General features: G+C 40.2%; 1 protein-coding gene across 2 annotated transcripts in view; it reads left to right on the top strand.

Moving 5' to 3' along the window:
* Nucleotides 1-25,721, top strand: part of PRKCH (protein kinase C eta) — a 286,597-nt gene that overhangs the window by 99,739 nt on the left and 161,137 nt on the right. For both annotated transcript variants that reach the window (XM_066276900.1, XM_066276899.1), the window contains exons 3-5: nucleotides 18,449-18,599; nucleotides 21,523-21,557; nucleotides 25,359-25,447. In XM_066276900.1, coding sequence (XP_066132997.1) covers nucleotides 18,449-18,599; nucleotides 21,523-21,557; nucleotides 25,359-25,447 — 275 coding nt within the window. The remainder of the gene's footprint in view (nucleotides 1-18,448; nucleotides 18,600-21,522; nucleotides 21,558-25,358; nucleotides 25,448-25,721) is intronic.

The following is a 25,721-nucleotide window of genomic DNA, read 5'->3' as shown; positions in this document are numbered from 1 at the left end:
AATCAACTGTATTTCGGTTAATCAAGCACTTGACAGTGATGTTAACAAGACCCATTCTGAAGCAGCAGGAAAAAATCGCTGTGTGCCTGCTAGGAATTGTAAATGGAGATGAAGTAGAATGAATGTAATTTGAGTTACTTTATTAAAATTAACAGGGTTATCTTACTCAGCTATAGATGGTATATAGAACTTGGCAAAAGTGTGATTTTTCTCTGCTTGTTAGCCAGAATAATAATAATATATATACAGAATTTTAAAATATATAAGTCCAGATTATTTTCCTCCCCCCCCCCCAGGATGATATAGAATGTAAACATGAACCCTGACATTTCTGAAATCTTCTTTGTCTTGTTCAGCCTGGACATAATCTTTTTTTTTTTTTTTAACAGAGACAGAGAGAGTCAGAGAGGGATAGACAGGGACAGACAGACAGGAATGGAGAGATGAAAAACATCAATCATTAGTTTTTCGTTGCGCATTGCGACACATAGTTGTTCATTGGTTACTTTCTCACATGTGCCTTGACCGCGGGCCTTCAGCAGACCGAGTAACCCCTTGCTCGAGCCAGCAACATTGGGTCCAAGTTGGTGAGCTTTTGCTCAAACCAGATGAGCCCACATTCAAGCTGGCACCTCGGGGTCTTGAACCTGGGTCCTCGGCATCCCAGTTCAACGCTCTATCCACTGCGCCACCGCCTGGTCAGGCCTGGACATAATCTTGGGTAGAAAATTTTCGGGTGAATTCTATGGAATTGATACTAGAGGCATATGTGTCTTTTCTCAACAACAACAACAACAAAAAACAGTTGCCAACTTCTTCCTCCAAATAAACAACTGTACTATAGAATGGTACAAATGAAAGACAACTCAATTTTTAAAAAATGGATGGACAATTTGAACAGACATTTTCTTAAAAAAGATTATTAAGAGCCAATAAGCACATGAAAACATACTGAATATTTTTAGGCAGTAGAGAAGTTCAAATTAAAACCACAATGAGATACCACAAGAATGGCTAAAATTAAAAAGAATAACCACACCTGATGTTTATGAGACTGTGGAGCACTAGAATTTTCCATATTATTGGTGGGCGTGAAAAATGGTGCAGCCACTTTGAAAAATGGTGCAGCCACTTTGAACAATGGCTGGGCAGTTTCTTTCAGGACTAAGTATACATCTGTTCTAGGATGCAACAATTTCTCTCAGATCTTTACCAAGAATGAAAGCACATTTCCATAGATAGCAAGTAGATGCCAATTATAATATGATTTTGAACAATTGATGGAATAAAAGAATAGAGAGTGTATTTGAGCTTGATTGACATTTAGAATGTTTTCTTTATAGTGGTCCAGAGTGGATGCCTGGGGAAGAGAATGTAATGCTATTATACTACTTAACTCTGCAGTGAACAATAATTACTTAATGAGTTATTGCTGTTTATTAGTTTCTTTTAAATCTATGCTATTAGACGTGTGCAAATACATTGTTGTAGTCTCCCTATGAAACAAACCTTTTATCATCATATAGTAATTCCTTTTTATTTCTCATAATTCTGTTTCTCTTAATTAAATAAATTCTGTATTCAATCTGACATTGATGTGGTTACACTGCATTTCTTTTAGTTAGTATTTGTCTTGTATCATTCATTCTTTGACTTTCTACTTTTGTTTCCACCTATGTTTTAGGTTTGTGTCTTATAAACAGCAATTAGTTATGTATGTCTTTCTTTCTTTTCTTTTCTTTTCTTTCTTTCTCTCTCTCTTTCTCTCTTTCTTTCTTTCTTTCTTTCTTTCTTTTCTTTCTTCCCTCCCTCCCTCCCTCCCTCCCTCCCTCCCTCCCTCCCTCCCTCCCTCCTTTCTTTCTTTCTTTCTTTCTTTCTTTCTTTCTTTCTTTCTTTCTTTCTTTTTTTATTCCAGTTGATTAAGATTCTCCCCATCACTATCTCTACCAACTCCATTTTTTTCTCTCTTCTGTTTTGGGAGATAAAATCTTTGTTTTCTTTCTTTTTTTAACTGGCTATACTTGGGATTTTAACTTGTCTGTATAGCAAAATCTAAAGTTAGTCATTATTTTACCCTCCTATTGAGCAAGAGAGGATCTTGGAATGCTGTAACTCCAGACACCTACCTTGTGACTCATGGGCAGTCGGTTGGTATTTAGATGTCTTCTTAGTTTTCTTTTGCAGCACCATTAACTCCACATTATGACTTACTCATCATTGTTTATTTTTTACCTACATACTCATAATGCTTTTGCTAACCATTTTCTTCTATAGTTCAGACCATCCTTTGAGGATCATTTTCTTCCTTATTGAAATGCATCCTTTAAATTTTTACTTTATAAAAGTTCTTGGTGATGAGCTATCTCAGTTTTCCAAATATCTTTCTTGTGCCCTCATTCTTAAAAGCTAGTTTCACTGGTAACACAGACTCTTAAGATTTAGAAGGAACTTCACTGACTGTTTAGTTCAGCTTTTTGCATTTCCAGAGAGAGCTTGTCACTGCACCAAAGGAATACATGACTTTTCCAGGATCCCTACTGCCCTCAAGATAAAGTATGGTTTCTTAGCCTGATACTAAAGGCATCCCCTGTCCTGCCTCTATTGTCTCCACTCCAGGATCCCGGCCATATGTCCTGCCACTCTGTGAGAACCCACTGTATTAGAGAACTTGGTTTTCGCACATTCCCCAATGCCCATGTACCTGGGTTTATGTCATGCTTCACAGAGAGACTGTCCTTCCTAAACTTTCTACTTGGTCTACATTCTTCTCTTCCATCAAGGCCTAAATTAAATGCCGTCTCCAGCACAGAGCCTTTCCCAGCCAGCCCGGCACTCGGGGGTCCTTTCCTGCCCCTTGCTCCTCCAGCACCTGTGGGTGGCACTGAGCTTCCACTGCTTGGTACTTTCCATCTCTGTGTAGGTAGCTTGCTTCTTCAGCTAGAATGTAAGCCGGTCTACATTAGTGGCCTCCAAACTTTTTTGATTATGCAGATATCAGTGAACAATTGTTGAGCATGCACCCCAAATATATATACATTTCCTTATATATTTTATACATTTGTAGCACTACATATGTTATAACCACTATAAATTATCCTCAGAAGCGAAAGGAAGAATGAGAAAAACAAATGAACAGAACATCCAGTTGTTTCTTCCTGTCCCTCAGCATAGGGATTTGAGAATCTTGGGGTGCTCTCACCCTATTGCCTGGTAGTCGTGACCCCAAAGTATCTGATGATGATGGTGCAGCTATGAGATGTTAAAGTGACCAGGTCAGAAGGTGAATATAGGAGTATTTTAAACCTTATATGCTCTTAACTTTGGACTTTGGTACGGTGTTTCCCTCTTGTAATCTTCTTTCCCATTTTTCCTGATCCACCGCCTCTCCACATGTTTTGAAATTTGCAGCTTTATTGTCTTTCTTAAGATAAGCCACCCTTATTGCCCATGTCTGGATAAGGCTCATGTCCTCCCATTTTTCTGTGGAAACTGATACTTGCATAGCTGTAGCCATTTACAATCTTTCTCCAACATTAGACTTTCCGTTGTTGAGAGCATGACCTACTTCCCATTACAATGTCCAGCACTTAATAAATGTTCAAAACCTGTTGGTTGAATAAGCATATGGTAGAGAGGGAAGAAAGAGGTTGAGGGTATTTTAAGCCTATATGAGGACCAAGGTCATTGCAAAAGAGAACCTGCTATTTAGTGTCAAAAGGGGGCAGGATCCCTCCTTGTCCCCCAAATAATTGTGAATGGAATGATGGCTTAGGGTTGAGAGATTCGTTGTTCTTCATTTTTCAGTGGGAACCCTAGCAGTTGGTTGAACTGTTGTGTAAACTGTGTGTTTACCAAATTATTATAAACCTCTAAATTTAAACTAAAATATCAAGGCTTCTTTTAATGTGGTGTGTTGAGCTGGTACTAAATACTTCAGAGGATGGATTTGTCATATCTTATCCAGCTCTTTGGAGTTTTCTTATATACATCTGCTTTTCCTAGAAGAGTATGAACTTGTATTCAAGGATATAGACTGGGTTATTTATAGTAATAAAGAAAGGCCTTTGAATGAATTTTATGAAAACAAAGAATTCATTTGTCCTTGACTAGTGGAATTTTCTCTTTCTGGTAACAGGGATAAGGACACTGATTCATTACTAATCCATTAAAAATATTTTGTCACCAGAATTTTCAATCATCCCTTTTAAATTTTATTTTGTTCCTGTTTAATTTAAGGCATACTGCAATTGTCCAAAAAAAAAAAAAAAAAAAAAAAGCCAACTAGTAGCAAAGATATGTGCTTCTAAATTGTTAGCCTCTGACAGGAAGTAACCATATGATACAAATGACATCTGATTAAAGCCTTTTTTTTTTTTTAATTACCACAAAAAGCTGGCTGAAGTTCAAAGCCCTTGCATCAGTGTTGCAGGAAATTTGGTAATGTGATAAAGGCATTTTAACTTTAGTGTTAGGTTTTGAATTAGTCTGTTTATGATGACCAGTGGTGCTGTCGTTTTAAAAATCACGTTGAATCTGCAACAGAAGGGAGGCAGTATTGCTTTCATTCCAGCCATGTAGTTGGAGAAGGAAATGATTAGGCCTCATATTCCTCATGGCTAATATCCTGCAAGGTTTTTCTAAAATTACCAAATCAGAACTTGAGAGCATGGAAGAGACCTTAGGAATCTACTAGTGGAAAAGAAAAAAAATGGAAAGGGAAATGGAATTAGCCAAACTAAAGGGCAGGATTCTCTTAGCTCTCTGCAGGAAACACATGTTTATCTGGAAAAGATTTTGGTAGGACAGGTTGTTTGTATAAGAGTTTTTTTTTTCTTATGAGGAAGGAAGACCAACCTGAGCTTGGGGGTTGGAGTAAGAGTGCAAAGAGCAGTCCCTAGGCTCCCAGGGAAAGAGGAAATATACAGAAATTTTACATAGGAAAGCCTTGCTTTTGCAGAGATGGTATGCTAATGCTATTAGTTTACTTTAAAGTTAGTCATGATGTATATTCATTTTACAAGAGACACTGTGGTTAAATAGTAACCGCAGTATTAAATGCTATAGAAACAGAAATAGTAACTTTTTAAAAGATATTGAAGACTTATATCCGCACTAAAACCTGCACACAGATGTTTATAACAGACTTATGCATAATTGCGAAAACCTAGAAACAGCCAAGATACTCTTCAGGAGGCGAAAGGATAAGCAAACTGTAGGACATCTGGACAGTGCTGTAGTATTCGGCGCTAAAAAGAAATGAGCAGTCAAGCCATGAAAAGAGAAGAACCCCTAGTGCATATTACTAAGTGAAAGGAGTCCATCTGAGAAGGCTACCTACTATATGATTCCAACTATATGACATTCTGGAAAAGGCAAAACTATGGAGACATTAAAAAGTTCAGTGGTTTCTGGTTTGGGGAAGGAGAGGAGATGAATAGGTAAAGCGCAGGGGATTTTTAAGTAGTGAAAATACTCTGTGTGACACTAAAGTGATGGGTATATGCCATTTTACATTTGTCCAAATCCATAAAATGTACAATGCCAAGAGTGAGCCCTAAGGTAAACTATGGACTTTGGGTGACGTGTCAAAGTCGGTTCATCCTCATAACAAATGTGCGCCCTCTGGTGAGTAATGACGACAGTGGGCGTGTGTAGGGCAAAGGGCATATGAGCAACCTCTGTTTCTCCTTCTGAATTCCATTGTGAACCTTAAACTGTTCTAAAAATTAGATGTTTAAAAATTAGGGGAAGGTGTTGTGGGTGAAAAGCAGTTAACAAAATAGCACATAGAGCACAATACTACTTATGTAAAATTGTATATCTATACAGTGTGTATATTTTGCATGTTCGCCAGAATACTCAAAGTGATTCACAGTATAGGAAGATTTAAGATGATTTTTGATTTTCAGGGATTTGGCATGGTGTTGGGGCCAGCTTGGACTTGGTGAACATGTTAAGGACACTACTCTTTTATGGATTCTTGCTGTATTGGCCAAGAATTTGCTTAAAGGCTTTAATCACTGTAAAAAAAAAAAAAATAGAAGACTAGATAAAGAATAGGTGGCACATATACACTAGGGTATACTTTTCAACCATAAGAAATGATGACATCGGATCACTTACAACAAAATGGTGGGATCTTGATAACATTATACGGAGTGGAATAAGTAAATCAGAAAAAAACAAGAACTGCAGGATTCCATACATTGGTGGGACATAAAAACGAGACTAAGAGACATGGACAAGAGTGTGGTGGTTACGGGGGGTGGGGGGAGGGAAGAAGGGAGAGGGAGAGGGGGAAGGGGAGGGGCACAAAGAAAACTAGATAGAAGGTGACAGAGGACAATCTCTCTTTGGGTGATGGGTATGCAACAGAATTGAATGACAAGATAACCTGGACATGTTTTCTTTGAATATATGTACCCTGATTTATTGATGTCACCCCATTAAAATAAAATTTTATTTATAAAAAAAAGATGATTTTTGAAAAGAAACTTTTTCCTTTATAGCTCCCTGTAAAAAAACATGATTTCTATTGTTTGAATTTTTCTGTTGTTTGAGTACTTCTATTGTTTGAATTTTCTATAGTGATCATATATTATCTTTATAAAAAACAGCACCAAAAGAGCAAAAACAGAGACATTTTACATGTTTCTCCTGTTTTGCCAGATGAACCCATGTTATGGCTTTCATCTCGCATCTCTTGTGTTAGGTTCCAAAGGTTATCGGGGGACAGAAGAGATCAGGAGTGGGGCATTTTCTCTCCAGTTAAATTTAGTATTGGGAGGATTTTTAAAAAGGCCAAATAATTAGAAAATGCTTCTATTTTTAAGCATATAAATAAAGATACTTTCTCTAATGATCCAACCCAAATTTGATGGAACAGAAACATTTCCTTCTTATCCCAAAAGCTGGTGGTAATGATCCACTGAGCAATGTTGACTTTTCGTTTTAAAGAACTGAAGAATGAAGAAGTGGCAGCTGGAATTCTGTTTATGGATGAAATTGGTGGCGGGAAATGTAATCTTTGTGGAGTCACAGCGACAAAGTAGACATTCTTACTAGATTTGTAGGAAGGAATTGTGGGATTCTTGCGGTTAATCGTAGTAGGGAAAAAGATGGAATTTCTGTCATTAAATGATACATGCAGAAAAGAGTAGGCACAATACTAGTTGAAGATTATTATTGTAAGAATTTCCTACTTATACTTCACCTCGTTCCACCAAGAGTTTGAAGCAGCTCATTAGGAAGTATATGTGGCAGCAAAATATAAATTAGAAATCAGGCCCAGGGTAAGTGGAAATTTATTCTATGAATGAATAATGATATGGCAGATGATATGGATGCTCTGCTCATATTTCTTCTCAGGCCACAAAGGAAGTCTGGAAATGGGGGAGAATTGACACCCTCTTCCCCTGAAGCAGCCATTAGCCAGTGACAGGGGCTGAGGATATATATATATGTCCCAGTTTCCTTGTCCCTTGAAGATGCTCTACCAACTCTTTGAGATTCCCAAAGGAGCCCAGTCATATGCAGGATGAAAAGGCAGAGGAGATGGGGTAGGATCCTAAGAGCCATGGTGTTTGGACACAGAGATTGGCATTGGTGTCTACGGAACAGATTTACTAGAGGAGTGTAAGATCTTCTAGCTTCTTAAAAAAAAAAAGGACCACTGGTCCTTCAAGGTTGACAACAGGGAGATCTGCCACCTGGGCAATGTGACTAGACCTTGTAGCCCAGGTCACCTTCCCCTGGGGAGTCTCACTTTTCACTAGGACCCTCTCTATCTACCATGGTAGCCCCAGAGGTGATGGTGATCTTTAATGCACTCTCTGAAGCAGAGCTCATGTCTGGCTGGACCGTGTACACCAGGCTTAAAGGCAGAAACTGAACTGTACACAGAATAATGTGCACTGGATGGTCTCTCTTTACAAGGGAGACTCATTTAACTCATTCTCTGTGTGCCATTACTACTGAGCTTACTCCTAGCCTGCCTCAGTCTGTCTCTGCAGAGCCTTGTAAACTCTACATTCCTGGGTACTCAAGTCCATACTCCAGAGAGTGAGGACCAGGGGCAAAGACTAGTCTCTCACCTAACTAAGATCCTCCCTGAAAGTCATTTTGCTCTCTGGGGATCAACTTGCTCTCAGATGTTGGACAGTGGAAACACCACCCTTTGGGAGAAATCTACCCCTATTACCCTACTATGGTTCAAATAGGACAATTACAGTAAGCCTGATTTCCATACAGGAGACTCACATAGACTTTTGCAGGGAAGCCATCTTACTAAGCGTGTGACATGATCCATTCACATTTCATGAGTACAACTGGATGAATAAAGGATGGATTGAAGAGGGGAACAAACATTCAGGGAGACTAGTTAGAAATTATTGCATAGCTCAGATAAAAGAAGGAAGAATGCATCACCTGTACCCAGTGAGCAGGGGAGGAGGAGACCTAGTCAGATCATGATAGGTTTAGTAGAAGTTGACAATTGATTGGCTGTGTGTGGAGAAGAAGAATCTGTAGATATCTCTAAGTCTTTTTCTAGATGACTCCAATGACAGTAGTACTATTATCTAGAAAGAGTGTGTTGAAGAGTGGGAAGAGGGTTTCGCCTACAAATGTCAAGTTTTAGGTATTTTAAGAATATTTTGGAGAGATACTGAGAAGCTACTTAGAAATGAATTTAGTAGTTAGAAGCCAGAGCTAGAGGCAGAGATTTGGGAGCCCTCAGTGTAGAGTCAATTTTTAGAAGCCAAAAGAACACATGAGGAGATGAATGAGCAACCATCAAGACCAGAAGAATAATGTACAGAGAACCTGGGACATACAAACGTTTACAGGTTGAGTGGAAGAGAAGGGCTGGTGAAGGAGAAATTGCAGTGAGAGGAACCAGATGTTGTTGGAGCCAAGGTCTCTTTCTTCAAGGACTAGAAAGGGAGTTTGTACTTTGGACACTACTCATAGGTACCAGAGGTGAGGAAGGTAAGATTAGAGGATGAAGGGTGGTCAGGGCACTCTTCCTGTAGCAGTGAGGTGAGAGGCCTTTCCCATGGCTCCTGATGGAACTTTGGTCACATCTGAGCTCTGTTCTGATCACCTTTCTGCTGACAGAGAAGGCTAGAGAGCTGTGTGGAGATGGGATCAGCTTTCACGGTGCTATGAGCCATGAGTCCTACTGAAAAGAGTTAGTCTAGTAACACTTTTTTTTTTTCCTGCTTATGCCGCCAATGGTCATCCTCATGAGTTTGCATGATGGTAGGTATTTAGGTAGACTGAGCTTCCTCCAAGGGAGCCAGATCCCCGAGAAACACCTGTGTATATATAGCTCCTGTAGAGTCAGGTCTCATAACACACTGAGTCTAATCACTCTATCGGAATTTGGAAATCACTATGAGTCATGTGCTTAAGCTCTTCTCAAAAACCAGAGGAGATTCAGTGCGGCTCAATGGCATTCGGGGGCATTGCTGGCTCTTCTAAAATATCAACACCCTTTGTTGCAACCCTTGTGATTGGTGTTGGCACAAATTCCAGGATCCCTCCCCTATCCTGGTTCACTAAGTTTTCCTTCCTCTTTTCCAAACAACTGCTAATCTCAGCCCATTTATGAAGTCTTTCTTAATTAATCAGAGGACTGGGTATGCAACGCCTGTGATTCCTCTCGTCACTCAACACCCACTACGTGCTCTCGCCCACTGGTTGTGTGTACTTGTTGTAAGGAATCATCTAAGTTACATATTTACTTAATGCGCGTTTTAATTTTTCTCTGTTTATATCATTATTGTCTCAGACAGGACTCATCTAAGTGTAAATCATTATGCATCATTCTTTATGCACACAATTCTGTAATCAGATGGTTGTTTATTTATGGATATATATATATATATATTTGATGATAATAAGCAAAATTCTCTTCCTACCATATCTCATTACCTTTCAGGGATATATTTTAGAGATATAAACAACATAGTGTTTTCTGGTTCTTTTTTGACTAGTAACTTTTGGTCAACTCTAAGGTTTTCCTGTTTGTTTTTCTCACAGTTATTCCCTCCCATGTGCACAGATGATAAAACCAATATCTCAGGAAGAAGGAAAAAAAAAAGACATTTGATAGCATTACTCAGTTATTCAACAATAGTAAATAGAGTCTGGCGTCCCCACTTCTATCACTGGCTGCTTGACCTCACTTAACCTTCCTGTTAGTTTCTGTTTCCTCACCAGAAAATATAATATATGACTTTCCAGGAGACCTAATGTTACTAAAGGACACAGTGCAGTGTGGCAGTGCCCAGAGCCTGGGGCTAGGACAACTGTGGAGGATACTTGTCATCCTGGCCCTAAGTAGCCTGGGCATGTAATGGTTTCCTAGGTATTGATTTATCTCCTATGCAATTAGGTGGTTGAATTAAAAAAAAACCTTTTCTATTCCTTGGCCTCTATGGTAGTTTGAAGTAAGGATTTTAATAGCAGTTATAATAGCTAACACTTGGTTGCTACCTGCCAGGTACTTTTCTAATTACGTTACAAACTTCTTAGTAAGTCCTCAGAATAGCCCTTTGAGGTGGGTTCTCTTGCCCGTCATGTTTGACAAATGAGGAAACAAGCACAGGAAATTAAACCTCTTGCCCAAGGTCACCCGTTTCATTAGGGGGAAGAGCAGGGTTCTAGATCCTGTCCCCGTGCCCACCACATTGCCGGCCTGTCACACAGAATGGCTGAACAGCCTCCTCTGAAACACCAGCCCCTGAAACACCAGCCCACAGATGGTAGTAAACCTCAGTGCTTTAAAATTAAGCAAATCCAACTTAAAGTTAAGTCACAGTTGATACCGAATCAAAGTTGTTTTTTTTTATGCATTTTATATCAACTGCTCTGTGAATTAAAAGGGGTCAGGCCATAGATTATCTTTCTCTAATTTAATTTGCTCACGGTCGTTAGAAAACATGGGCTATGATCTGTGGTGGCGCAGTGGATAAAGCGTCGACCTGGAAATGCTGAGGTCGCTGGTTCGAAACCCTGGGCTTGCCTGGTTAAGGCACATATGGGAGTTGATGCTTCCAGCTCCTTCTCCCTTCTCTCTCTCTCTCTCTGTCTCTCTCTCCTCTCTGTCTCTCTCTCTCCCTCTCTCTCTCCTCTCTAAAAATGAATAAAAAAAAAGAAGAAAACATGGGCTATGAGCTGTGCTTTTGGCTCGCATTAGAATGTTTCAGAAGTACTTTGAGTTTAGAACTCTGCTGCTGGAATATGAAACCTTAACACAGGTAGGTAGAAGAAAAGACTTAAGAGGCTGAAGTATTTACCATTTTTGAGATAAAGTTACAACAGGTTTACAGAGACTTCACAGGCACCCCCCCTCCCCTCCCCCCTGTCTCCTACCCCCCAGCCTCCTGTTAGCACTACAAATTCAAGTCCAGCAAAATGTTTTACAATAAAAACTTACCCTGGGGTGTTTTGGTGGCTCCTAATCACGACTATTCTTAAATTTTCTAAAAGAATGTGTGGGATGACAATTAGATTTTACAAAATAGAATTTATATCAAAATAGCTAATCTTCGTTATATTCGATGTAATTATTCCCCACCCTGTCCATAGGCTAGCCTGTGAAAACCGGCCCAGATCAGGGCTCCAGGCCCAGTGCCCCTGGGGACTGGGATGTGTTTCCACCTGGGGCACTGAGCCAGCTTCCTATTTACTTAGAGGCATTGAGCACCTCAGGAGCAAAACAGAAGTTGTGACTCCAGTTTTGGCTGCAGAGCATGTTAGGGTTGCCCGGCATGTTCAACTAACACGTGATCTGAAAGAGTTCCCAAAAGCCCGAGCTGGTTTAAGGCAACACGGGATTAAACAGCCTTCAGGAGTCCTTTTAACCCAGTCCTAAATCAACAGGAGGGGCGCAAACAATGAGGAAGTTCCCTCTGCACTCTGTAAAGCAGGGTTGAGTCTGTGCTCAGGTGAACATCGTGCAGTCCGGCAGCTCTGGCTGTCTGATCGTGGCATCAGTCAAGAGGAAGCCATTTGAAACGATGGGGGCCCCACTTCTCAGAAATGAACAAACGTCTTGCAAGTTCCCAGGTGTGTGTGAGCGCGTGCATGAGGGTGTTTACTTTTTAAACAAAGGGCACACGCGCAAAAGAATATGTACAGCAAGGACAAGAGTGACCTTTGGTTACAGTGACCATGTGGGATGCAGAAGCGAAAGAGACACCGCCCCCAGTGCTGTGGGATGAGGGAAAGGATGGAGGGGCACGCCCGGGTTGCTGTGGGAACAAAGGGGTGGGGGGCATTTTACCTTGATTCAAAATTTGGGAGCTGCCACTTCGTCTTTGAAGCAGATAGAATAAGTCTAAGTTAGCTAGCAGGGGTGAAAGGCAGTAACAGAGACATTCAGTGATTGCCTACAGCTGTCTGCAGCTTCTTCCTAAATCCTTCTGGCCATAAGGAATAATCTGAAAAAATCATAGGTAATGATATTGCTGTGGTGATTGTTGAAAGGGAAAAAAGGGATTCGATTTATGAAATATTAAAAATGCAAGTGAGCTGACCTTTTAACCGATCTTTTCAGCATTAAGGGATTAAATAAGTAAATTCTTAGTAATGAGACCCCCCCCCCCCGGAAAATTTAATTTGCATCTAGATGTGTTATGTTGACTAATTCATCACAAGGTTTGCACCATCCAGCACTGAGTGGGGTCTCAGGTCGGTGATAACATAGGTTAGCTAGGGTGATACTATTAGGCTAATTTTTATCATCTGCCAACAAGGGAACATTAAAATCTATTCATTTTGTGGTTGCTAAATGGCTCCTGGAAGTCTTGTGGAGGAGAGCAACCAGATAGCGTAACTGTTCTTTTGTGACCTTTATCTAAAATTGTAAGAATCTCTCAGGAATATTGGTTGTGACACTATCCCCATAGAGCTGAGGGCAAGGGAATATTTTATCTTATTTAGACAGACACGAAACCTGAGAATGGAAGTAATTAGATTGCTTCCTGGAGATTTTGCGCGCGCACACACACACACACACACCTGAAGCAGGCATAATTTTAACTGTGTTAGTGCCTCTGAAGGCATTGGTGTTTCAGTCAAATTCATTTCAGTATTTCTGCTTTTCATTTTTTTGAGATTTCTTGTGTAAACCCTAATTTTTACTGTTAAAAAGAATGTAGCAATTGATATGTATATAGGATACATTCTTGCTTTCTGGTATTCTTTACAGGAAAAAAAATGTGTTGAATAGCTGAATGAAAGTAAATGTGTATTTAAAACTTTGAAAGATATTGTCAAATCGAATGCCAAAAAAAATTATCTTTTTAGTTGACCGTTGAATGACACAACTTGAACTACACAGGTTCACTAGTATGTGGATTTTTTTCAATAAATATTGTAAATGTATTACCTCTTTCTTATAATATTCTCCATGTTTTCTTTTCTATAGCTTACCTTATTATAAAAATACAGTATACAGTGTGTCCGTAAAGTCATGGTGCACTTTTGACTGGTCACAGGAAAGCAACAAAAGATGATAGAAATGTGAAATCACCAAATAAAAGGAAAACTCTCCTAGTTTCATACCTATTCAGTGCAGTTTGATGTGGGCTCATGTACAGATTTTTTTAGGGCTCCTTAGGTAGCTATCCCGTATAGCCTCTACAGACTCGTCACTGACTGATGACCTACCAGAACAGGGTTTCTCCACCAAACTGCCAGTTTCCTTCAACTGCTTATCCCACTGAGTAATGTTATTCCTATGTGGTAGTGCTTCGTTATATTCACATTGCACTTTGGTCATGGATTCGAATTTAGCGAGCCCCAGAACACACTGAACTTTCCTCTGTACTGTCCACATCTCGACTGGCATGGCCGTGGGCTGCTCCGCTGTATACACGGTGTTGCGTCATCACCTGCGCATGCGCACATGCTGCCACATCATCCTACAGAAACTGGGAGGGTTTTCCTTTTATTTGGTGCAGATTTCACATTTCTATCATCTTTTGTTGCTTTCCTGTGACCAGTCAAAAGTGCACCATGACTTTACGGACACACTGTATTACTCATATAAAATAGAACATGCAAAAATCTGTTAATTGACTGTTGCTATTATTGGTAAAGCTTGGGGTCAACCAATAGACTATTAGTAGTTAAGTTTTTAGATGAGTCAAAAATTATACATGGATTTTCAACTGTCTGGGGTGGGGAAGGGCATCCGTGCCTTACACGCATGCCGTGCTCTTCAAGGGTCATGTGCCTCGCTTTATGGTAAACACTTTGAACACATTACCTCATTCAGTCCTTGGAAAATAACCTGTGAGGAAAGCATTTCCTGGTCGTATTTTCAAAAGGTTTTTAAAATTTTTTAATTGAATGCAAGTTCAATTTTATCAAGTATGTACATTTTCAACATCTATTGAAATGATCATACTTATTTTCTTTCACCTGCTACTAGAATAAAATCTAATAATAGGTCTTCTAATAATATACACATTGTTACGCTCCTGAGAAAATTCCCTTTATCACAGTGAGTTTTCTTTTAAGGTAATGCTAGATAGTATAGAAGTTCCTGGTTATCTGAGTATAATTGCTACTGGGCAAAGTCTATGTAAGACAAATCCTTCAAAATGAAATCTAAATTTTGTTAATAGTTAAAAAGTGGGAGAAGGAATTTTAAAAAGGAAACTAGAATTGTGTAAATATTATATTGAACAAATTTTGTTAATTTCTCCAGGCACTAATTTTTAGAATGAAATATTTAGATAATTTTATTATATCAGAATACTACGGCCCTGGCCGGTTGGCTCAGCGGTAGAGCATCGGCCTGGCGTGCGGGGGACCCGGGTTCGATTCCCGGCCAGGGCACATAGGAGAGGCGCCCATTTGCTTCTCCACCCCCCCCCTTCCTCTCTGTCTCTCTCTTCCCCTCCTGCAGCCAAGGCTCCATTGGAGCAAAGATGGCCCAGGTGCTGGGGATGGCTCCTTGACCTCTGCCCCAGGCGCTAGAGTGGCTCTGGTCGCGGAAGAGCAACGCCCCGGAGGAGCAGAGCATCGCCCCCTGGTGGGCAGAGCTTCGCCCCTGGTGGGTTTGCCAGGTGGATCCCGGTCGGGGCGCATGCGGGAGTCTGTCTGACTGTCTCTCCCCGGTTCCAGCTTCAGAAAAATACAAAAAAAAAAAAAAAAAGAATACTACCTATTTTATTTTTATAGTATAGTTGTAAATAGGTTATTTTTAAAAGATTTTTTAAAATTGATCTTTAGAGGGAGGAAGAGGTAAAAAAAACATTGATCTGTTGTTCTACCCAGAAATGGGTATGTGCCCTGACCCGGGGATCGAACCGGCAACCTTGGCGTATCAGGACAATGCTCTAACCAACTGAGCTTACTGGGCAGGGATAAATAGGATATTTTAAAGAACTGTGTGAAGCATCATTATTTCTCAGGGCCTTTTCTTATATGTTGGTAGTCAAATTATTCTCTCTTAAAATGATCTTGATGTTATTTTCTGTATCAGTTAACTGATCTAACTCTGCCAGAGCCTTATTTGCCATTGGCTTTGGGAGTGAATTCTCAAACATTACTTTCCCTAGACTGCATAAAAATTCTTTAACTTTTGCAAGATCTTCCATTTTACTTTGGAGTTAGTTTATATCACATATTAAGACACTCGTCATATCCATTACCACATCCAATAAGCTGAGAAGCCAATGTGATGGTCGGGAAAAGATGTTGTTATTACATGGAAAGGAATATTTGTGTTAGGAACTAATTGTAAAAGAATAGGAAAGCAAAGACCCCATAATATAAAAATATTGACTAATATTTTCTAATGTTGCTTTCTTATTCACTTTGTAATTTCACAGACTTCAATAATGAAGACCCCTGCATCAGTATTTATGAGTGAGCTTGATGTATAAGCAGAAGGGGGTACTTTTCCTGGGGCCCATATATAATTTAGATGTTCCGGAAACTAGGAGAAAAAGCTTTTTCACCTTTATTTTCATTAACCTATCATGTTAATTGCATTTTCTTCCATTTAAAAACAAATCCCAGTGGTATGAGCAGTACTTCTGTTGTAACAATAGAAATCACAGTTATTTTCATACCATGTCACAGTTTTCACAGATATTATGAAATGCAGCTTACCCACATCACTACTTCAAAATTATTAGAATGACTAGGTCTACCACGAATTAATTTCTAGAAGAAGAGTACGTATATATTATTCTATTTCATTTAAAATACATTTTGATACTTGATTTTCTTTGTAATCTTATGAATCTTATTTTCTTAGATTATAAAGCTTTATTCTAATAAGGGATCTATAGACTTCATTAGATTTTTGGGATGGGGGCCGCACACGGTGTAAAAAATGGTTATTAACCCTGATTTATTGTCTGTTATATCTTAGAGCATATCAGTTATATCTTTTAGTGCTAGCATTGTATTTCCATTTCCTTTCAAATTGGGCTCTTCCTTTCTTTCTCTCTCTCTCTTTTTAAAATTTATTTTATTATATTTTATTTTATTTTTAGGTGAGAAGTGGGGAGATAGTGAGGCAGACTCCTGCATGTTCCCAACTGGGATCCACCCGGTGATCCCATCTGGGACTGATTCTCTTGAGTACCAAGCTATTTTTAGCACCTGAGGCTGATGCACTTGACCAACAGAGTTATCCTTAGCTACAGGGCCATGCTGGAACCAATAGAATCACTGGCTGCGGGAGGGGAAGAGGAAAAGAAGGGGGAGTAGGAGGGAAGAGTAGATGGTTGCTTCTCCTGTGTGCCCTGACCGGGGATCAAACCCCAGATGTTCATATGCTGAGCTGATGCTCTGTCCAGCCAGGGCCTCCTTTCTTTCTCGATTCTGAAACAGTTCTAAACGCTAAAGTTATCTTGTCCTTGAATCCTTAAAACAACTTATACATGAAACCATCTGGGCCTGGGTGGTTTTAGACAGGCAGTCCTTAGAAAACTTTCTCAATTTCTTCCAAAAAACTAGTCCGTTTGGTTTAGTTAGTTCTTCTTAAATTAATTTTGGTCATTTGTATTTTCATGGAAACCTATTCCTTCCAGATTTTAAAATTTATTAGCAAATTAATACAAGATTTCTTAAATTTCCTTTACATCAGTGATTAATTCAAAAGCAGTATTAAAAGACGTCATTTTTATTTTATCACAAGTCTGCATATTTTGGAGAATTTCTAGTGTAATTATGTAGAAGACACCATTTACTATCTTTAGATGATACATTGTTTTCAGTCTTCAGATTGGAAGCCACTATTTTTAAAATGTGAGGACCTCACCAGTGGTGGCGCAGTGGATAGAGCATCAACCTGAAATGCTGAGGACCCAGGTTCAAAACCCAGAGGTCACTGGCTTGAGTGTAGGCTCTTTTGGCTTGAGCACAGGTTCACCAGCTTGAGTGTAGAGTCACCAGCTTGAGCATGGGATTATAGACATGACCCCATAGTCGCTGGCTTGAGCCCAAAGGGCACTGGCTTGAGCAAGGGATCACTGCTTCGGCTGTAGGTCCTCAGTCAAAGCACATATGAGAAGCAATCAATAAACAACTCAAAGTGACGCAAATGCAAATTGATGCTTCTCATCTCTCTCCCTTCCTGTCCGACTCTGTCTCTGTCTCCCCTTTTCTCTCTTTCTCTCTAAATAAATAAATAAATAAATAAATAAATAAAATGTGAGGTTTGAAAAGGAACTTTACACCTATTCCAGGTTAATGTCTATCTATTCCCAGTGAGCAGACGTGGTGCTTGGATTAATGCTTTTAGGCAGCTCTCTCAGTGTGCTGTGGGCAGTTCCCTCACTCAGTTTGTGAGGACACTAGAATAAAAGTGGAATGATGAGAAACACTGTTTCACCAGCCAGTAGTTGCAGCTAGTTGATGGACATCTGGAGTGGGGCTAGGAGTCCTTGCTGCTGCAAATCCTGGAGCACTGGAACCTTGGGAGACCCCTGGTCTATGCTGAGGAGACAGACCCAAGAAAGGTGACGAGAGTCTCGGGCCACATAAATCTAACCTTAAAAATTAAGAGTCTTAAGGTTACTTGAAAAGCATGATGATTTCTAGAGGTGTTTTGCATCTTGAAGAAAGAAAAAAAAGGCCTGACCTGTGGTGGCGCAGTGGATAAAGCGTTGACCTAGAAATGCTGAGGTCGCCGGTTCGAAACCCTGGGCTTGCCTGGTCAAGGCACATATGGGAGTTGATGCTTCCTGCTCCTGCCCCCCTTCTCTCTCTCCTCTCTCTCTCTCCTTTCTAAAATGAATGAATAAATAAATAAATAAAATTTAAAAATAAATAAATAAATATGACTTTAATATTAAAAAAAAAAGAAAAGTAATTTAGGATGTATTTTGAACTATCAAACTTTCTCCAACATTAGGTGTAGGAATATTCATTACACATTTTTAAAATTTTTTCCCTTTCTTTTAATACGCAGCTACTCTCCAGAGAGATCGAATCTTCAAACATTTTACCAGGAAGCGCCAGAGGGCTATGCGAAGGCGAGTCCACCAGATCAATGGACACAAGTTTATGGCCACGTACCTGAGGCAGCCCACCTACTGCTCTCACTGCAGGGAGTTTATCTGGTAAGAGGCTCCTTGACTTCCTTCCTCCTGAGAGTTCCCCACAGTTTGACATCTGCGGTGAGAATGGAGAGCCACATTTTTGTGCAAACTTTTGTCATTTTGTTTAAGACAGAGGCACTTGGTTCAATTACTTCTGAATTTTGACCAAGTTACTTTGTATTCTGTTATTTTCGTGATGACTTTGGATTTTATACCTTTTAGCAGTCATAATCCAGGGTTAGTGAGTGTGTCTATCCTTTTTAACCAGGACAATCTTGTCTACATTAAAGGCCCTGACGTGGATGCAGAGAGGAAGCCCTCCACTGTGCTGTCACAACTGTATTCTTTAGGGAAAAGTTCCTACTGTTCCTACTGTTTTCCACTGAAAAACTCCGCAGCTGCGGCATCGCGGAGCCCATTACCCCTCTTTGCAGCAGTCCACGTGTTCTAGTCAGCTGTGCCCTGCCGCCCCTGTGGGTAGCCTGACCCGAAGGGTGGCTGTTGGGTGCTCTTTATTTAGTGTCATACCATTCTGCTTCCCTCCTTCATGTGACCTGCCTGCCTTGTAGGCATTTGTGGTGACAGCCAGCCTGTGGCCTCGACTAAGGTTCTAAATGGAAACTTTTTTGTTAATTTTACCAAATTATTTCCAAGGAAACATTAACTCCCACCCAACCAGCCGTGCCCGGCCTACCTCTCTCTCCCTCTCCCTCTCCCTCTCTCTCTCTCTCTCTCTCTCTCTCTCTCTCTCTCTCACACACACACACACACACACAATATTGGTATATGTTACATATACATGTTTAAAAGTATGATCTCTGGAATTCAGTCTTATTTCCAATTAGATGTATGAGTGTAGACAAATTATATAACCCATTAGTGTTTCCTCATTTGTAAAAGAATAAATAATTTTATTTTTTATTATATAATAAATTTCTATATAGTCCTTAAAGTGCCAGGCGCTATTCTCAGTATTTTACAATGATCAGCTCCTTTTATTACCATGGTAAGCCTATGAGGTAGGTACTATGAATATTTTCCCTTTTTATAGAGGAAACTATGGCTCAGAGAAGTAAACAACTTGCCCTCAATCATACCCAGGCCATCTGGCTTCAGGGTCTTTGCTCTTAACAGCATGACCTGTGGGATTAGTGAAATGTGCTCTTTGTTAATGAGGATAAGAAGGATCTCTCCATCACCCAGAGCCTATACTGGGACAGAGATGGGAGCTGTGGACACGGTGGGCATTGTGGCCATGCTTCTGCTCTCACGTATGCTGGGGTGATGTGGGCACAGGGAAGAGGGAGGGCCCCTCGCGTCAGGCAGCTGTGGTGGGCGCATCTGTTTGTATCCATCTGTGTATCTGCGTCTGTTTACTTCATCCTCTTTGTTAATCCTAATCCGGAGGGACCTGAAACATTGAAGACATGAACAAGGTCCGTCGATTATACACTAAAGCTTTATTGTCTAGCTTGGCCAAGCGGCGACAACTCCGACAGAAATCTGAGGGAAAGAGCGCCGGCCCTTTGTCCTACTTAGTTTTTATAGTTTTGTAAGTGGGAAGTACAGAAGCAAAAATTGTAATTAGGAGCCCTTTACCACTATTGGTTATAGTCATATGTCCTTTAACACAGTAGGACTGTGTTCAATTTGCAAGCCATACATCCTTTTGGAGAAAACAAAATTTATAAGTCAACACAATGGCAGAAAGATATCTTTTTACATATTAAAAGGCATTCCCGGCCCTGGCCGGTTGGCTCAGTGGTAGAGCGTCGGCCCGGCGTGCGGGGGTCCCGGGTTCAATTCCTGGCCAGGGCACACAGGAGAAGCGCCCATCTGCTTCTCCACCCCCACCCCCTCTCCTTCCTCTCTGTCTCTCTCTTCCCCTCCCGCAGCCAAGGCTCCATTGGAGCAAAGATGGCCCGGGCGCTGGGGATGGCTCCTTGGCCTCTGCCCCAGGCACTAGAGTGGCTCTGGTCGCAATAGAGCAACGCCCCAGAGGGGCAGAGCATCGCCCCCTGGTGGGCAGAGCGTCGCCCCTGGTGGGCGTGCCGGGTGGATCCCGGTCGGGGCGCATGCGGGAGTCTGTCTGACTGTCTCTCCCCATTTCCAGCTTCAGAAAAATACAAAAAAAAAAAAAAAAAAAAGGCATTCCCATATTATCTAGTGTTCATCTGCCATCTCTGTCCAGAGTCACACGTATTAACCACATGCATTTACATAGGAGAGGTAGTTTCTGTGGGGACAAATGCCCACAAATGGCTCATAGCTATAAGAAAAGGTTTATTTTGGCTTTTCTCTCCCTGCACCTGGCTAGCCATTCACCCCTTTCCCCGCAGGTGTGGTGGAATGTCTGGGGATCCATGTTTTCCTCCCCTTTGCATTTACAATACAATGCCAATCACACAGTACAGAGACTATTCTCACGGTTTCTCTGCACACCTTAACCCAAATTAATAAAATGTTCTCCAAGCCTCTTAAAATATTAATATTAATTCTGTAGCTTTTGGTACTTTACAACACCTGCAGGTGAAGTGGCTCAGTGGCTCCTCACTCTGCACATTTTTACGTGGATGGAGGAGAGACTGCCATGTAAGATGGTGGAATGACGCTTCAGGTTGAGGCTCAGACACTCATACAAGTAAGGGTTGGTTTTCACTGAGGACTTGGGGGATTGCCACAGGGGTAGGTAGAATGAGAATTGTCCATACACACCGGTTCATATCCTCCAGAGCCTTCTGATCCAGCAGACGGTTTCCCCTGGGTCTTGTAGTAACTAACAAAGTCTCAGAAAGCATGTCATCTTGGCGTCTTCTGTGAAAATGTGTTTTTCATAAAAGACCAGAGGACAAAATTTGTTTTTTTCTGAGTACTGTAATTATAGGAGCATTGTTGCTGAAATGTTCAACTGGTAATCGTTTTTTTTCTCTATTGTCTTGAACAGGGGAGTATTTGGGAAACAGGGTTATCAATGCCAAGGTAAGAAAACATTTTTAAAACTATGTTTAATCTTGTTCCTATGTTAATAAACGATTCTACCAAGAGGAAACAGGATACATTCCATTAATACTGTGACAACTCTGTGGGTCACAAGAGACCCTTTCCCCTCACCCCCAATAGAATTACAACTCTATGGTTTTATTTAAATTTTGGCTGTCTTTTTAGACAATGTAGATGGTATATATATTTTATACCTAAACCCAGGATACCTAATCAAGCTGAGTTGTTAAGTTTTGTCTCTGCAATAACATGAAAGCACTGCGAGGTGATGCCATTTTGTGAGCAGGACCCTTGAATCTTGAAGATAATGGTTTGTTGTTGTTTTTTTTACAAACCTATTGTCAATGGGAGCGAGAAATAGCACAGTGCTATCTTCTCTTAACCTCATTGGAAATAGAAGCTTTTAGGCCTGACCTGTGGTGGCGCAGTGGATAAAGTGTCGACCTGGAAGTGCTGAGGTCGCCGGTTCAAAACCCTGGGCTTGCCTGGTCAAGGCACATATGGGAGTTGATGCTTCCAGCTCCTCCCCCCTTCTCTTTCTGTGCCTCTCTCTCCTCTCTAAAAATGAATAAATAAATAAATTAATTAATTAAAAAAATAGAAGCTTTTATCTAAGTTGCTTTTTTGACCTTTTATTTAACTGTTTTAATGTGAGAAATATTCAAAGTTAATCTGTTAATGATCTTGCACATTATTATACATTCAGTTTATTTTGATTTTCACAATTTTAAGATCAATCCAATTTACTGGTGTTCAGACAGAATTGGAATGAAATAAAAGTGGGAGGAATGGAAAGACCTCTTACTCAGGAGATTTAGCCTGGCTGAATTGGGTTTGTCTTTTATTTGGGCCTCTCTCATTGCCTTGTCCATCCTCACACCATTGACATATGTGGTACCTTTTTGATCTATACCTTACAGGTGATTGGTAAAATAGCACTACATATTTGGGAATGGTAGCCTACATATAAGTAAGGAAATCCTACCTTCTCTTCTGAAGAAGGTCAACTAAAACATTATTTCCCTTAAAATGAAATAGGACATCTTCTTGGATCTAATTTTGACTTTAATATGTATGAACAATTCTATTGAGTTTTGAAATTTAGAAAAAAAATGAATATATAATCAATACAACAATAATTGACCTTATGCAATTAATCCCAGCTGCTGAGAACATAGTTTACAGATCAGAATTGATGTCACTTTTTGGCTTGACCTCTCCATCACAGGGGTGTGCCCTGCAATCAACTCTGGTCCATCTTATGCATGGTGCCAGGATACCTGATAAGCTGATTTTCAGTGGGTCACCTGCTGTTAAAAAAAGCATGAAAGAACATTGGTCAGGAGACATAAAGACACCGATTTGTTCACATCTTGCTAAGAGATAAGAACAAAATACCTGGATCGAGAAAGGAATACCATGCTAAACTGATCAAAAGTGAATAAACAAAGCAAACTTAATAACAAAGGAAACAATAAGGGATAAGAAGAGGCATTATTAATGATAAAGAGGTCAACTCTTCAAGAAGACATAGCAATTTTTAGTGTGTATGCACCTAACAGACATCAACATGTGTGCAGCAAAAAAATGATAAAAATGCAAGGGTATGTAGACAAATCCATGGTTGTAGTTGGTGACTCAGTAACTCAGTAAGTGATAGTTCCAACAGGCAGGAAATCAGTAATAGTATCACAACTTGATCAAAGTGATGTGGGTAGAATACTGACTGTATCTATAAGCAGCACAATACACATTTTTCTCAAGTTCACCGGGAACATTTATCTACATAGACCTAATTCTGAACAAACCTTAGCAAGTTTAAAAGAATAGAAATCATAAAAAGTATCTTTTCAGACCACAATGGGATTAAACTACAAATGAATAAAAGACAGGTAGCTGGAAAGTCTCCAAATAGTTGGAGATTAAACAATACATTCTAAATAACACCTGGGTAAAAAAAAAAAAAAAAGGCTCACGAGAAAATACAAAATATTTTGAATCAAATGAAAGTGAAAGTACAGTTGAACCTTGTATAAATGGGTTTGAAACCATTGGGCTCACTGGTATGTGGGTCCACTTATATGTGGATTGTTTTAAATAATACCTGTACTGCTTCCATCCATGGTTGGAATGTGGCATGCCAAAGGTATGCATGGATCTACATCCTTTTTTATAGGGAACTGAGCATCCATGGATTTTGGTGTTTGCCAAGGGTGGAGGTGAATTCCTGGAACTAATCCCCCACAGATACTGAGGAACATCTTAAGTGTAGGGGGAGTTAAAAGTTATATATGAATCTTCAAGTGAGCAGGGAATTGGTGCCCTTGACCCCATGTTGTTCAAGGGTCAACTGTACATTTTACCAAAACATCTGGGAGTAAGTGAAAGCAGTGCTCAGAGGAAAAATTATAGTATTAAATGCATGTATTAGAAAAGAAGAAAAATCTAAAAATCAATCATGTAAGTTTCATCATAGGAGACTAGAAAAAATGAGAGAAACGCCTTAAAATGAATAGAAGAAAATAAATAAAATGAGAGCAGAAATCAGTAAAGTTGAAATTAGGAAAACAATAGAGAAAAATCTGTAAATCAAAAGCTGGTTCATTGAAAAGATCAATAAAATTAATAAACCTCTAGTTAAGCTAACTGAAAAAAAAAACATATGCCTCAGAATACAAAGATTTTCTGTATATGGGAGGTTTTGAGATCCCCCCATATAAAAATATCAGTTCTCTGGGAACTGTCAGTGTGGTTCTTCTGAGAATTTAATCTAATGAAAACTCTATTTGCTTAAAAGCATAGTGCTATTCACTGACATGTCATCTGTCTCTATGTATTTAATCCTAAAAACTTCCCCATGTCTTGAAAGATCTTGAAAGTGATGTATATTTTCATATTGCTTCATTGCACATGTTCATCCTATAATAGCAAACTGGGCTTTACCTGCACAATGTCAGTTGTCTAGATGAAAATGAAAAAGCTATTCAGAAAGTTCTAAATATTCAAACAGTGGGTTGAGTCAGCCCACAAATATTTTAGCAAATGCCTACTTTGTTCAAGGCATCACACGCCGGCTGGGAATCCTGAGGGCATTAGAGGCTGTATGTGGGAAATTTGAAATGAGGAGGGCAGGCTAAGGGTAGGGGATGGGAGGAGGTACGGATGGTTTCAGCCTGGAAGGGTAGCCAGGGGTAATGTATTTTCATGGGAGAGACATTTTTACAGTTGTGTCTTGTCATAATTTTATAAACTAAGATTTAGTTAGGAGATGGAGTTGAGAAGGACAGAGAGAGTGTTGGAGGGGGGGCGGGGTGAAGCCTTGCTCCCAGAAGAGCAATGAGTGTAGGTTTTATTAGAACAGAGAAACTCTCAGAGAAGAAAGGTGACGGGGAAGCTTGGGGCAGGCTCTGGAGGGCCTGGAACCTGGGCAGGAGACTTGAACTCTATTAATTGACCGTGAGGAGCCATTGAAGGTTCAGCTCATGGGGTGAGGAGACCAAAATCACACTGTGAGAAGATTCCTCTGGACATGGGTACAGGAAGGGTTAAAGTCAGGAAGGATCAGCTGAGCACTTGAATAAGAGTTCTTTGAGAATTGAGCAAAGGCTTGAGTTGGGATGATGGTAAAGATAATAGGGATGACTGGAACGCTGGCCGCTTTCACGTGGGCCAGACACCCGGGTCAAGCGCCTTGGGGTTGTGCAGCCCTGGTTGACTCCAGTGTAACTGGCTAGACTGGGAGCCTCTGGTTAATGCATAATTGTGGATTTAACTTTCTAGTGTGCACCTGTGTCGTCCATAAGCGCTGCCATCACCTCATTGTCACAGCCTGCACTTGCCAAAACAACATGAACAAAGTAGATTCAAAGGTAAGAGGATAGCAGTTTCCTAATTGGGTGCCTGCCTGATCTCTCCCTTTCTCTCTCTCCCTTTTGCTTTTTTTTTTCCCTCTCTCCTTTCCTTCCCATCCCACACTCCTTGAAGCCAATGGTGGGATCAGAATTGGAATTTCTCTCCTTTTTATATTAGGGCATTTGTATTTCTGTACTTGTGTAGCATGGTCCATCCTTGAGATGATCCCATTAGTGATCAGCTGGGTTTAAGCTATAGGGATTCATTTTTAACTTGGAGAGAGCCTTGGGG

The sequence above is a fragment of the Saccopteryx bilineata genome, chromosome 4 (assembly GCF_036850765.1).
Source record: "Saccopteryx bilineata isolate mSacBil1 chromosome 4, mSacBil1_pri_phased_curated, whole genome shotgun sequence".
Classification (NCBI taxonomy): Eukaryota; Metazoa; Chordata; class Mammalia; order Chiroptera; family Emballonuridae; genus Saccopteryx; species Saccopteryx bilineata.
This window is presented reverse-complemented; position numbering and strand designations above follow the sequence as displayed.